The sequence below is a fragment of the Anas acuta genome, chromosome 1 (genome assembly GCF_963932015.1).
Source record: "Anas acuta chromosome 1, bAnaAcu1.1, whole genome shotgun sequence".
Classification (NCBI taxonomy): domain Eukaryota; kingdom Metazoa; phylum Chordata; class Aves; order Anseriformes; family Anatidae; genus Anas; species Anas acuta.
Window position 1 is genome coordinate 124,366,568 of NC_088979.1, and position 16,111 is coordinate 124,382,678.

At 40.5% G+C, this 16,111-nt stretch overlaps 1 protein-coding gene across 2 annotated transcripts in view; it reads left to right on the forward strand.

Moving 5' to 3' along the window:
* Positions 1–10,207: 10,207 nt before the first annotated feature.
* PRMT8 (protein arginine methyltransferase 8) overlaps positions 10,208–16,111 on the forward strand; it is a 66,302-nt gene continuing 60,398 nt past the window's right edge. Inside the window, exon 1 of one of the 2 annotated variants that reach the window (XM_068700500.1) lies at positions 10,208–11,322. In XM_068700500.1, coding sequence (XP_068556601.1) covers positions 11,248–11,322 — 75 coding nt within the window. In that variant the 5' untranslated portion in view covers positions 10,208–11,247. The remainder of the gene's footprint in view (positions 11,323–16,111) is intronic. The other variant, XM_068700496.1, reaches the window with a different exon arrangement.

The window sequence follows — 16,111 nt, forward strand, 5'->3', positions numbered from 1 at the left end:
TGCACACTGGCACAGGTATAATATCCATCTACACTGTGATGGTAACTTGTTCCAAATGAATATATGTGTATAAATATCAGGTAGGGAATTACAGATTGCTACAAGTGCTTAGAAACTTGAAACTTTAATTTCAATCTTATATCACAATAAAAGCTTAAAATTAAGATAGATCATGCCACAAGATCCATTCATGATTGTTGTCTTCTTAGGGTATTTTCTAACGTGAAAATTTTTCTCTTTCATTCACAACTATAGTTGTGCTGAAGATAATACAGTGTCTAGATATGGCAGGGTATCACTCAGCCAAAATAACTTTTAAAAATCTAATCTGAAACCATATAAAACACATTTAGTTCAAGGGAATAATGAAGATTAGGCTATTTATTTGACAATGCTCTCTATTTGACTACGTCCTAGACCTCTCCTGCTGTCTTCCTCTTGCAAACCAGAGTGTGAAGAGATTTCTTTGATCTTTGATACTGCAAGTTTTAAGATTCTAATTTGCCATAAAACTTGTTTGGTTTGTGCTTTACTGGTGTTTGGATGGAAAAAAATATTTGGTAAATCTTTGTAATACATGATCATGTCCCATTATATTACCTGAAATGAAAATCCAGGTGGTGCCTCTGATCATTTAAGAAGGGTTTAAAATAATACCTTGCGTTTAGGGAGCATTTTGTATTCTCTTCAAGCATGTACAAAATAACAACTGTACAGCAATCAACTAATTCTCCACAATCCAAAAGGCAGATTAATGTTATAGGTTAATATGAATTAGGATATTAATATTGTAGATTGCAAAACTGGAACAGAGTAAATAACAGGCATACATAGGCATAAAACAGAGGCAGAGACTAAGCTTCTAATCACACGTGTATTTCACCGATACATGTTAGAAATTTCAATAAGCTTTTCCATTAAAATTGTTCTTAAAGGTTTATACTTCTCTTTGACCTTCATTTCCAGGGACCTTTATAGGATTCACTGTGGTTTAAGGCTATATATAAGGCTATATATTTTTATTTATTTACCCTGATAGCAAAAGACACAGAATAACATATTTTTGAGAACATCAGGTCTCAAATTTCTTGAGCCATTTTCTCACAGAATGAACACGACCTTTCATATGCCATTTTGAAAACATGCCTTAAATATACTTGTAACATGAATCTTCTGTGTTTTTAGATTACTCTAGGTTTCCTTTCACCAGCCTACCTTCTTTGGAAGTTGGTACACACATGGATTAATTAGTTCCAAATCATCATTTTTATGTATTTCTAGAACAAAAGGTACATGAGAGAACATGAGCCTTTTTCTTACACTTTAGCCTGATTGTATGTAATTTACTGGGGACCATCATCACGCATTATAAGCACGTATGACCTAGCTTTGGTTCAGTTTTAGACTAGTTCTGGAAAATAAGTCACATTGCTCCAGCTCATTAAATACATGCAGACTTTCTTATTTTTCTTGTTTTTGTGGCATGCAACAGGATTTTGGCAATTCTGTTTGGAAGAGGAAGGAAAAATGTAAACCAGGAAGAAAATAATGCCAATCTCCTATCACAGTTAAAGTTGCTTGCTTGTTAGTAGTTACAGCTGAACTCACGTGCATGTGTTGAAAGAGAGTTGTTGAGCAAATATTGAGACACATAACAGAATGAATTACTCTATAGGAGAGTTATAGAAGAGATGAATAAGACAGACAGCTATCTGCCAGATCTGACTTAAATGGCTGCAGTGATTCTCATAGACCTTCTATCTAAAACACCTTATGAGTGCTCTCAAAATGTTATGCATATCCCTGAACTTGGTAAATAAAATACCTCCAGCATTTTCCAACCTAACAAGTAATCAACAGTCAATCACAAAACAAAGGTGAGAGAGAAAAAGAAAGAAAGAAAAAAAAAAAAGGAAACAAAAGGAGAGTTGACGATGGGTGAAAAAGATAGTGAGAGAAACCAAGAATCACAGAATCACAGAATGGTTGAAATTGAAAGGGACCTCTGGAGGTCTACTGGTCTCATACCCCCAGCTCTAGCAGGACCAAATCCAGATGGCTTCTGGATATCTCTAAAGAAAGACACTCCACAACCTAACTGGGTAACTTGTGCCCAGTCCCCTGCACAATGAAAAACTGTTTCCTAATGGTCAGGGGGAAACTGCTGTCTTTCAGTTTGTGCCTATTGCCTCTTGTGCTGTCACTGTATCACAGAATCATCTAGGTTGGAAGAAACCACCAAGATCACCTAGTCCAACCTCTAACACTAACAAGTCCTGCACTAAACCACATCACTAAGCTCTACATCTAAACATCTTTTAAATATCTCCAGGTATGGTGACTCAACCACTTCCTTGGGCAGCCCATTCCAATGCCTACCAATCCTTTTAGTAAAGGCACCACTGAAAAGACCCTGACTCTGTCCACTTTGCACCTTCCCTTCAAGTACTTATCTACATGAAGATGCCCCCAGAGCATCTTCTTTAGGCTTTCCAGTCCCACCTCTCTCAACCTTTCGTCAGAGGAGAGACACTCCAGTGCTGTACTCATCTTTGTGGCCTTTGTTGGATTCTCCTGAGTATGTATGTCCTTGTCTCTCCTGCACTGGGGTGTCCAGAAGTGGACACAGTACTCCAGCTGTGGCCTCACCAGTGCTGAATAGAGGGGAAGGATTACCTCCCTTGACCTGCTGAAAATACTTTGCCTAATGCAGCCCAGAATACCAATGGCCTTCTTTACAGCAAGGGCACATTGCTGGCTCATGTACAACTTCGTGTCCACCAGGACCCCCCAGTTCCTTTTCTGCTTTCCAGCCAGGCATCCCCCAGCATGCACTTGTGCCTGGGGTTGTTCCTCCATAGGCACAGGACTTAGCACTTCTCCTAGTTGTGCTTCATTAAATTCCTGTCAGCCCATTTCTCCACCTTCAAGGTCCCTCTGCATGAAAGGGTGACCCTCTGGTGTATCTGACACTCCCACATTTTGTGTCACTAGCAAACTTCCTGAGGGTGCACTCTGCCCTGTCATCCAGATGATTAATGAAGATGTTAAACAGGACTGGACCTGGTATTGGTCCCTGGGGTACTCTGCTAGTTACTGGCTCTCAACTAGACTTCATGCCACTGACCACTACCCTCTGGGCCTAGTTTTCAAAGCACCTCACTGTAGATTGAAGATGACAGACAACAGTGCCATTAGGAAAAAAAAAAAAAAAAAAAAAAGACAGAAGTAATCTCAATTACTTCAGCTTCATCAATGGTCTAGTCAAATTCCTTTAAGCCTGTATGGCACAACAATTTAAAAGTTAAAGTACATACTGTAACCTAAGAGGGAAAACAAACAAACAAACAAACAAACAAAAAACTACTAAGGTATCATACTTACAAATCATAGAATCATAGAACATCCCAAGTTGGAAGGGACCCAAAAGGATCATCAAGTCCAACTCCCGGCACCGCACACAATCACCTCCCTTGACCAACTAGCAATGTCGTGGTTGATGCACCCCAGCATACAGTTGGCCCTCCTGGCTTCCAGGGCACACTGCTGGCTCATGTCAACTTGCTGTCAACCACAACCCCCAGATCCCTCTCTGTGGTGCTGCTCTCCGCCACCTCGTCGCCCAGTCTGTACGTATAGCCAGGGTTGCAATGTCACAGATGCAGAACCCGGCACTTGCTTTTATTAAACTTCATGTGGTTGGTGATCACCCAGCTCTCCAATCTGCCCAGATCTCTCTGAGAGTCCTTTCCACCCTCATTCGAGTCCACAGCTCCTCCAAGTTTGGTGTTGTCGGCAAATTTGCTCAAAGCACCTTCTAGTCTTACATCCAAATCGTTTATAAAAACATTGAAGAGGACTGGCCCTAAAATGGAGCCTTGAGGGACCCCACTAGTGACCATGCGCCAGCCTGATGTGGCCCCATTTACCACAACCCTTTGAGCCCTACCCATCAGCCAATTGCTCACCCATCGTATGATGTTTATGTTAAGTTGTATGCTGGACATTTTGTCCAGTAGGATCCTATGTGAAACCATGTCAAAAGCTTTGTGGAAGTCCAAAAAGATCACATCAGATGGTTTCCCTTGATCGATTAGATGGGTGATCTTATCAAAAAGAAAATCAAATTTATTAGGAAGGACCTACTCCTCATGAACCCATGTTGGCTGGGACCAATGACTGCATTGTCCCCCAGGTGCGCTTCAATAACTTCAAGGATCATCTTCTCCATAATTTTACGAGGCACTGACATGACACTGACAGGCCTGTAGTTGCTAGGGTCTTCTTTCTTACCCTTCTTGAAAATTGGAACAACATTTGCCAGCTTCCAGTCTACTGAGACCTTTACAGATTCCCAAGATCATTGAAAAATAATTGAGAGAGGTCCCGCGAGGACGTCGGCCAGCTCTTTAAGCACCCTAGGATGAATCCCATCTGGACCCATAGACTTGTATGGATCCAGGTGCTGCAGCAAATCCCGCACATGTTCAGGGTTGGTTGGGAGTTGGTCATTCCCACCATCATGGTCCTACAGCTCAGGGCACCCTGGGTCCTGAAGCCCATCATCAGTGCTGAAGACAGAGACAAAGAAGGCATTAAACATCTCTGCTTTGCCTGTGGCATTGTCTGTGACAAAGCAACAAAATACCCTGTTTGAATGAAATCAGGATATTTTTACTTCCCTGACCTTCACCTCGTACTTGTTAAGGAAAGTAGCTGTAGAGAAAAGCAGGGCAGATGAAACAGAAATGGGTCTTTCATTTAAATATAGAAATTCCATCTGATTCCTGCAAACAAGGCAGAAAGTAGAGTTTTTCACAGAAATGAAAGTTCTTTAAAAGCCATCGCACAAGACCAGAAAGTGACAATATAGCATGGAAGCTGGTAATTTCCTTGCTTCTGAGATTATTACCTCACCTTTCTTCTGATATGCTGTGTGCCCAGATGAAATGTTCTCCATCCACTGATAGCTTATGAAGGAGAGCATGACAAAATGGTTTAGCTCTTCAAACAAATACATACCCCTTCTGTACTGTGAGCACTGAACAACATGCAAGCAATAGTCTTTTACTTTTCTGTCCATGTTTTTTTCTGTTAACACATTGGCTGCATTATCAAATCATGTTGGTGCAAGGGTGTACATACGGATTCTTTTTCAAGGCTTCAGGAAAAATATCATTTCACAGAATCACATAGAATCACAGAATCACTGAGGCCGGAAAGGACCTCTGAAGATCACCTGTGGTGGTGCATGTCTCCCCCTTGCCCTTGCCAGGGCAGTCTGCAATCTCAGGATAAACTAACATTACGTTCTTACCATTGTTACAAGTTCAGTGAGTTGGGATGATTAGGCACTCCATAACTGTACCTGGAACTTCTGCTACCTGGATACCAGAGCTGTACAATATGGAAGGTACTGGAATTCTATGGTTGGTGGGCAACACAAGAATTACCTAACTTGTGGCCAGGATGGCAAAATACTTCCTAAAGCCAATCACATCACAGTCCTATAAATACTATTAAATAATACCCCCTGAGATGGGATGGGTCACAGGGCAAGACTCCTTAAGGTTCAGTGGTCCACTGTATATGCAGATGTAAAGAAGGGTGAGTAATTCACCAAAAGATGAAAAGTTCTTGACCATGCAACTACGTTTAGAAATCCCCAAAACCTTGTTGTACAGAAATGCCTAATGCCTCACTGCATAGAAATCCCCAATCCCTTGCTGTATAGAAACTGCTAATATCTTACCATAACTCGTGTGTGAACTTTGCCATTTATGAAATCTTTAAATACTTTGCTGTTTTGACTGTAGCAAAAACTACTGAAATATTGTGTTAAATAGACTAATGATTAACTGATGATTAAGTGCTGCTAAAAAGAAAACAAACTAACAAAAACAGTCTGATTTGTGATTTACCATAAAGCAATTAATAAATCTTGAATTGTTGATACATTAGACCTGCATAAAAATTTCATCTGCAACATCACCCAGTCCAATCCTTACATGTAAAGGACTATCAGCTAGACCAAATTGCTTTATTTTCAATATCTCCAAGGATGTAGACTCAAAATATCTTTGGGCAACCTCTGTTTGGCTACCGTCACAATAAAAGGTTGTTTTGTTGTGTTTTGTTTTGTGTTTTGTTTTTTTTTTTTTTAGCATTCAATGTCCTGTATTTCAATTTGTGCCCATATCCCAAAGGAAGGACTGTTTTTTTATGACAGAACACTCAAGCGTAACAAATGCAATAGTTAACACTGATCCATTGCATGTGAATATTTATCGTGACCTATAGTGCTCTCCTACTTTAAATTCCCCTATCTTCAGCAGTTCCATCACAGTTAAACATTCTTTGCCTGTCATGGCTACCCCGTGCTTCTCCACTTACTACAGATTTGTTCACTTTCCCTGTCGGTCCTCTTCTGCCAGTCCTCCACCTGACCTTCTTCATTATCCACATTTTCTTTTCCTCTCCTTATTCATCCTTATAATTCCAGTCCATGCAGTTTAACTGGAGCACTTCCATTGTCAATCTATTGCCATTGCTTTGAAATGATGCCAAATTATCAATGCTTGAAGTACTTCTTACCCACTTCATCGGGACCATTACAGCAGCACCCTCATTTCATCTTTTTCCCCCAGAAAATGATTTTGGGGAAAAAGTTTTATGAGAGGAAAAAGATGTTCTCTTGTTCACGTATGTGTTGTTCTTTAGCTGATCACATATTTCAGTGATGTTGCAACAAAAAGAAAATGGCTTTCCTTGATGTATAAAGTTCAAAGGGTTGTGCTTTATGCAGCGAGATGCATTTTTTTGCCAACATTTAATCTGAATTTCCCTAGCCATGACTTGAAGCTGTTGCATTCTTCATGTCATTTGACATTAACAAGAGGAGTTTGGTTCTATCATCTAACAACTCGTAAAGCTAATCATAAGCCACTACTGAGTGCTTGACCTCCACTGCACCATACCCAGCAAGCTCTACTTTCCCCAGAGGTTTTGTGCCCTAACAAAACCATCTTGGCATCTTGGTAATCATTTATTGAACCATCTCCAATGTGTCCACCTATCTCTTGAACCCAGAAATGGACACAGAATCAAAGATACAGTCTCAACTATACCACATAGACAGATCATAACTTCCCTTAATTCATAGGCCACATTCCATTTAATGCAGCTAATCATGCAGTTGACCTCTTATGCAGTGAAAAAGCATAATTAATCATATTCAACCTAGCTCTACACCCCTATCCTGTAACCCCTCGCTGCTTTCTACCAGGACTGCTCTGCAGTCAGATTCTCAGTCTATACCAATGTATGGGCTTATTCTACCTCCAATGCAGACCTGTGGATTTCACCCAAGCTAATGACAAAACTGGGAACAAGTCTGATCCTCCAGAGGGTTAGAACCACAATATTGCCACACTGATCAAGTAGTAGAGTATTTCCAGCCACAGCTGCTACTATAGAAATAGGAAGTAATAAATGCTTCCTTTTCCATTTTCTCTTCAGCTGTACTCCACTTCTATTTGTATTGTTTAGTGACCTTCATATTTACTTTACATATGATGCATTCAATTTCAGAATGTTTTTGACATCTCTAAACTTTGTTACAAATACACTTTTACTATTATAAAACTATTATATTTGTGACAGTGCTGTTTTCTTTGAGATCTAACAAAACAAGGGGTCAGAAATATGTTCCCAAACTCAGTCTCAATTGCCTACTTTCATTCTTAAGTATTCTCACTTTCAGTGTTCCTGTGAATTTCAGTATCAACAGGAAATTGCACTGAGGCCTGTATGAAGGTCTGACCAAGTACATGTGTGTACACATACATATTTGTATTTTTAAACACACTGGTTTCAGTCTTTGAAAAGATATTTCTAATTGATTCTTGCAAGGAATAACTTCAACACACAAACTGATTTAAAAAAAAAAAATAACAAAGTTCTGAAGGACAAATAATTTTCCCTTTAAAATAAAACAGCTTACAGCAAATGGTGTGTTTTCAAGGCAGTTTCCTCAATCACACATAGAGCATAAAAGGAGGACTGGAGGAGTGAGGACACGAACCATCTGGAAGATTTTCAAATGAGTTCAGGGCCAAAATACTCATCCTTATGCTGGAAACCCTGAGACTGGAAGGTTTTCCTCTAAAGTGTTTTTTCCTTCTGTAAAGCACTAGGTCCAAGGATGAGCAATCAGGTATATTGTGTTAAGAAAGAGGTGGAAGGTGAGAACAAATGCATGCCAGGTCAAGTCACTTAATATCTGAAGTGGAAGAAGGAAGGATCTGTATCAAATCTCTGCCTACTAGTTTTGCTAGCTGCTGAGTGCTTTTGAAAATCTGATGCTTCGTTTAACTGACTAAAGATCGATTGAGCTGTAACTAGAAATACAGACCGAGATGTCAAAGAAAAATCGAAAACACATCCTAGAGTTGTTCTGAGTAATCTAGTTCTTGTTCTCTATATAGAACGCAGGTTTACTCTAAATGGTTTTATTAAACTAATCTTAGCTATGTGTATTACCTGAAAATAAAGAAGATACATGAAAACTATGTAGGTCAGCTAAAATGCACGCTGACTAAAATTGTACACACTTGCTAATTACCAGATATTCATGACATGCCAGAGAAAAACAATATGAAAAAAAGGATTGCAGCAACTTTCAATTTTTATTTGCACATTTTTTTTTCTTATCCCTCCATCTAGAAATCAAAATTCATTAATGAGAAAATGTTCCATATCCCAAGACTAAGGGTCTTACTCTGGAATACTCTAAAATAGCTACCTATGAATTTTCATGGTTTGAGAGTTTTAAGACCTTCAAGAGCTCTGTGAACATCCCCTCAAAAACAGGGAAAATGCCCTGCTTCCACTTCTGTTGCCATTTGAACCTCATACAGAAAGAGTGTGAAATAAATTCTACTTTATAAATAAAAGAGTAGTGGGTGATTACTGAAAAAAATTAGCAACAGTATGTACCTAATGAAAGCTCTTGAGATGTTAGGATCAATTTGATCTGAAAGGAAAAGCAGGCTTCTGAACAACTGAATAATCAAATGGTTTTGCAAAATACCTTATAGAGGCCCAGTATGAAACTGTATGGCATGTGTCTCTAAAACATTCTCTCATATTTGGAAACATTTCCATATCATTTTCCCCTACATGGCATGTTCTCATTGCTATTTGACGTATCAGCGTGTCACATACCTTCAGCTTCCCTGGGTTGCTTACTTCTATGTGATTTATCGAATATCCATGAAATCTGTTGCACACCTGCTGATCTGTGTTTACTCTGAACACAAATTTATCGAAGTCATTCAAGTAAAAGGGAGAAATTAGCTTATTTAATTTCTTTGTACCTAGTTCTTCATCTCCATGGGGTGGGAGAATATTTTTGCTCTCTGCTCCTTAATTTATATTCTCTATCCCCATTCCTCCACCCCTGGAATATTTCAGCCTCCTGTGCACAGGTGCCTCCTGTGGTTCTGGCAGTAGCTGATGACATGTCAGTATTGTAGAGCTCAGCTGAGGATAAGCTGTAATTAAAAGACATTAAAATAGTGTGTAGGGGACAAAAAAGCAAAATCTATCACAATCTCTCACTGATGTAGCATCTGAGCAGGATACATGCTTAAAATAACACACAGAAAATAATCTTTCAAACCTTTTCTTCGGGTCTCTATTGACACCCCCAGAAGAAATGCTTTCAAACTATTCAGAAAAAAGCAATCCTGCTCTAGTCCTTGAAATCCTACAAGGTACACACACCCACACACCTGCATTATTTCCTCACCTCCTCCGTATAAAAACAAAACAAAAACGTGAGAACAGTGGGCTGGAAATGGAGCTGCAGAACGTGAAGTTGGAAGGATTAATTATGTAATACACCCCCTCTAACACCCATACCCACAGCAATACAAGTGAGGTAAACCTAATTCTCCCAACTGGAAACTCTGAACTAGAAAGGAGAAAGCAATGGAGGGGATGGAGGAACGACAGCACAATAAACATGTCAACAAAATAAGTGGAACGCTGTGATGCATTGTCACAGAGGAAGACGGCATTAGATAAAGACGTCTAATAAATAAATAAATAAATAAATAAATAATCCAAGTTTACAAAGCATCCTTAGCCCAGCGAGACCTCGTCTTCTCCACCCCCCTCTCACCCTCCCTCCCACCCACCTTTTTCAGCGGTAGATGCATCCAAACTGAAACTGTACTTTTACAATTCATGGTTATCCAATGGTGTGGATCCTGCTGAAAAATTCAAGCAAAACAGAAGATGGGAGCACATACAGGAGATTAGAATAAATTAAGAAACCAGGTTTGCTACTTGGAGCAAAGAACTCGGAGGAAAGAAGCTGAAGTAGGCTTCTCCAGCAGCCCTGTAAGATCCTTGACGAGAGTCTTTGCAAAGAAAAGTATTGCTGATTTGAAAGATGAGACAGGATGGAAAATGTTGCATGCCTGTGTGAGAGGGAGACAACGTGGGTGTGCGTGGGTGCGTGCCTGTGTATGAGAGGGCGTAGGCAACGAGTGGGGGGAGCTTGAGATAATGCTTTTCTAAGAAAGTCACGTGAGTGCAATTCCCAGAGAAGGGCATTGAGCATTTAACAAAAGTGGAAAGGGAGGAGAAAGAGAAGAGGGATTGCTGTTTCAGAAGACATTAATGGAAAGACGGTGGCAAATACTGTGATCGTCTTTAAAGGAAGTTTCCTGGAGACCTAGAGAAAAAGAAGCCCAAAGAAGGAAACTAAAGGGCTATGATTTCCTTGTCCTGTTGCTTTGTCTCTGGCTCCCTCTGCCTCTGGAAGAATACCCACAGGACACAAAGATGCCCAGCTGGTCACTGCACGCCCAAGTTCGTTTTAGCTGGTGCTTCTCTCCTCTTTAGCCTGACTGCTTTCTCTGAAGGGGAGGATTCGCAAACCGACAGTCCTTTAGTTTAACCTGAAGAGTGTGTGCCGCCTCTCTGACCATCTTAAGAGCCTACTACAAGTGCAAGTGAGAGGAAAAGAGGAGAACTTGCAAGTGCCCGAGGAGCTCCTGATGCCCAAAGAAGATAAACATTCCTGTGGACGAAGCGGAAAGAACAGAGAAGACTGATTTACTGCTGCTTTCCGTAATATTTTTCTCCCTATCCTTTGGCGCACACAAGTGTTCGGAAATCTTTGAAAACATAAAACAGAACACCAACCCCGAAGCCCCAACCCCTTGGCTAGCTCTTATGGGAATGAAACACTCCTCCCGCTGCCTGCTCCTGAGGAGGAAAATGGCGGAGAACGCTGCCGAGAGCACTGAGGTAAGGACGCGAGGCAAAGCCCGGCACCCCAGTTCCCCCATCCCCCGGGCTCCCTTAGCAGAAACAGCACTAAGCGCAGATAAAGTTTCCCGGATCCTCCGGCATGCCCCTGCCTCCGCTGTTCTGTGGTTTTCTGCATGTGCTCCCACCCTCCCGCTCCGTTCCCCCCCCGGCACAGAACTTTGCGCCCCGGCGGACCCTCTCCTCGCTCAGGCGGCTTCCCGGAAGCAGCCGCTCTACGGCTTCTTGCCGGGAGGCTCGGTGAGCGAGAGCTGCTGAGGGGAGAGGCTTTGTGTCGCTATGGGGAACGGGGAACGGGGAGGGGGGGCGGTGGTAACGGAGAGGAGGCTGTTACTGTGTGCTTGAGGAGGCTGTCATGGACGAAGAAGGTCTTTTTCACCAGCACCTTGGCCAGCTCCTAGTGTTTCTCTCGCCTGAGAGGATGCAGTGATGGGGCAGGACTACTTGGGGGAGTTAAGGGAAGGAAATCCGTCTCTGCAGCACCCTAGATATCACCAAACGCAACTGCCTGAGCAAAGAGCAGAGGGCAGGAAGAGCATTTCACCTTGTGCCCGTCTCGTCTGAGCTTTGCATTTCACTCAGGCCGAGTGGGTAGTTTGCGAGCTCTCCATTTTTTCTTGAAGAAATCGGCTGCCCCCTTTCCCCAAATAACGTTTGGTTCCCTCAGCCTTTCCCATCTCAGCAACAGCCCTCGTTTGCTTCCCTAGGGTTGTCTTGACCTGACTGAGTCTTCTTAAGTGATACAGCGGTATGCAATGTCTCAGCTCTGGGAAAGCAGAAGGATGCAGGATGCAATCCCAGTTTCTCTGGGAGCATGTGAGAAGGAGGCAGGCAAATGTGCTAATGCGTGCCAAACTCCCCATTTCTATTAATAGACTGTGCCTAACACTCCCACTGAACATTTAGCGTATGGTTACGCGACATACAGCACAGCCATGTGTGGGCCCCAAGGATATTGCACCCCAATCAACTTTAACGGCTTTGCCATTACATGCACAGGCAACACTGACCCTCCTTCCCATTGCCCTGCAGATAATAAAGAACAAAAGCACCACTTCAATATTGGTGAGAACATGACTTCCCCCTCTCGCTTCTTTCCATGTCTCTGCCAAATGCCTCCTGCTTTCAATTAGTCCTCACAGTAGGTATCCTGCTCCCTCATGAATCCCATGTTACTCCTCCGAATAGTGCTATAGTGCTCCCTCTGCTAAGAAAGATGTGCTTGATGTTTATAAATACGCCTGCTTTGCCATGCCAGATGAAGACCAGAATTATCTTAAAGTAGTTTAATGTAAGCAGTAAATCAAAGAACATGCCTGTTACTGTATTACAACTCCATAGAGTACTGTTTGCAGAAGATACATCTATATGTAGCAAGAAGTCTAGCTGCACATCTGTAAACTGTCATAGTACTGACAGAATGTATTACATTAAATGACCCAGGATGCTGGACAGTATTGCAGGGAGAAATATACAAGCATAACCAGTTCATTTTAAAGCCCCTTTTCAATGGAGATCATCCTTAGATAGTAGCAGACAAATAGGTGAGAGAAGCTTTTTAAATATTCCTCTTCTATTTCAGTTCTGTATTAGTACATTTTTGTTGTTTAAACAGATTTGTTTTTCTGTTTGTGCAATGCTGCACACACTGCAATGTGCTGTTATGGAGAAGGCTTTCTTAGTGATAAGTTTCATTACAGTGCTGCATACAGGACTATATTAAAATGCTGTGCTTCCTTTCCGCAGAGTATCCACCAGTGACAGATTTGTAAAATGAGAGTGAAAATGTTGTAGATTAGGTAACTTCTAATGTGCCTTAAAACCAGAAGTGTTATACACATAACACGTACCAAGATATTTTCTATTTTATTAATTTTAATATTAGTGATGTTAAGCTCTGTTTTGTTCTGAAACATCTTAGAAATGCTCCAGATAAAATACGCCAGGACCTTTGAAGCTTTTTCACTAGTCAAGCATCTATATTTAGCAAAGTCATATGATACCAGTTTGACCTTCAAACCTATATTTCTCTAACTTTCTTTTGAGGTTATCAAATGTTCTGTGACAGAAGGAATGCAGATCAAAGCACCTCACTCTTGGAGTTGTTATAGTGTAGGAGAAAATTAGGAATTGGTATAAATTTGCTTCATTTGAAACCAGTTGGTTTTCACTAATGTGCAGGGTCTGATACTCATTGAATTTCTGAAGTATTTTGTTGCCATGGTGACAGGCATGATTTGAAAAATGTCATCCAGAGAGAGATGAACAGTTAAAACACTTAACAAATGGTCAAAACGTCCCACTGGTAAATCGTTCCAAAAAACATTATAGTTCTTACTCAGATTGATTTGAAGTTCCTAGTGAACATATGATACAGCATCACAGTAAAATATATTGTTTTGTTGAAATCTACCATAACTAAAAGAGTATTAATCTTTCCAAGGTCAAATATGGCAAGTATACTGTTTCAGTAGTAGAACAGTTTACAAAAAAATATGTTAAAACAGAGCACGTGGACCCTGTATGAGAAACATTTTACTCTCTTGATTCCCCTCTGATGACCATCATGCTATCTTATTAGCCCCAAAACATTTACGAGGTGATGACAGCAAATATAGACCAGGGAAAACCAAAGCTACACTATGTCAATATTCACATTATTCTGCAAACAAGGATACAAGGTAGTAAAAAAGCAATATCTCACCAATAAATTTACAAGAGTAAGTTTACCTTGGTACCAGATTGTACAAACATCTACATTATCAGTATACCCACAGCTTTATATCTTGATCCGAAGCCTAGTTAAGTGAATAGAAGTCTTCCCACAAGTGCAGATGGATATTGGATCAAGCTAAAAATAGTTCTGTAATTTTATTCAACAATTATGTAAGCGTGCAGATAACAGCCAGATATCAGTCTATCAGTCTGTCTGCCAGAGTTTAACTGGAACTGTTTTTGTTTTTTTTCTTGTGTTTATAGGAGTCTAAGTGCTTTGTAGAATAGTAAATGTCAATGGAAATAAAACTCTCAAAAGTCCTTTCTGTTTAGAGCCTCAGTGAAGGCCATAGGGGTCCGACTAATATGAAACTTGTTAGAATGGTTTCAGATAATGTTTTTCAGATTTTGAAGATTGCAAAATGAAAACAATTACTCAGAAAGTTTTTATTCCCCTAGGTCATCCCATGAACTTCAACAGAACATTGTTCATAGGAACAAAAGCTGTAGAATCTCTCAGAAAAAAAATATATATATATATAAAATTAATCTCTGTATCTTTAGTCAAGAAAGAAGTCTTGTATACATAAACCAGGTCTGCTTGCCTAAATAACAGGTCCAGAATTGGGTTCTCTACAGATAATCAAGTGCAGTCAGACAGAAAACAAAATAAAAGATGAATTGTTCTTTGTAGAACATACACATGATTTCTCAAATGTCACAGTGCTGACCTGCCATGGATTTTGTGGAAGTTTGTGGAGCTTTTTATATTAAATGTAGGTGGATATTCATGGAAGCCGTATTAATAGTAGGCCTGATATCAGTGGTGGGAAAGAAATTGAAAGAAGGTAGATTTCCAAAGGAGATGTGTGCATGAATGTGTCTGGTGAACTTGTGCCAGGTGAAAGAAATAGCAAAAAGTGCCAAGGTTTATGTACACACCAAAAAACATATGCATCTACATGTAATAGGCTAATTATTTACTTCAAAGTGGCAAACATTAATTTAAAAGTGGCAAAACCTAGATTCTAGGACCTGAAACTGGGATCATTTTGTACAATGCACAGTGACTTCATAAGATGCAATTCTCATGCTGAAGACTTTGCAGTGTTGATAGAAAAGAAGCCTGTTGTACTGCAGAGAAAAGAGAAATTAGGCAATCAATGGTAACAAAATAGACTCCTCCTTGGAAGTCCTATTATATAAACCTTATGTTCTGGTTAGAAAAAATATCTTTTGAAGATTCTAGTTCCCCAGACATATGAGTGTAGCTGTTACAGTATCATGAGATTGTTTATGCACATTTCTCCAGCCAGTCCAGGTCCCCCTGAATGGCAACACATCTGAAGTGGTTTTATTAGACACTCTTCACAATTCTGTGTCAACTGCAAATTTGTTGAGGGTACGCTCTGCCCCATCAACCAGGTCACCAGCAAATACATTAAGCTGTATATGACCCAGTATTGACCCCTGGAGGTACATCACTACTGACTAACCTCCAGCTGGGCTCTTTTCCACTGATCACTACCCACTGGGCATGGCTGTTAGACAGTTTTCAGTGCACCTCTTTATCCAGTTTTTTAACCCATAGTTCATCAGCTTGTATATGGGAGACAGTGTCAAAAGTCAAGACAACATACAGTGGTCTTCCCTTATCCACCAAGCCAGTTACCTCATTAGATGTTGAAAACTAGATCAGTTTTCTTAAGCTCAATTTCCCCTTTGTAATTCCATGCTGACTACTCATGGTCACCTTCACGTCTTTCATGTAGACATAATCCTGGAAGTTGTTTCCAAGATTATTTGCTCCATAAACTTCACTGGAATTGAGGTGAGGTTGACTGGCCTGTAGATTCCTCAATCCTTCTTGCTCTTTTTGAACAATAAAGAAGAGACATTTATTTTTTTCCAATCTTCAGGAATCTCTCCCAGTCAACATGATCAAAGATTATAGAGTGGTCCTGCATTGACTGGCACCATCAGCACATGCGGATACATCCTGTTTGACTTCTGGGATGTATGTATGTCTGGTCTATCTAAAATGTTTCCCAAT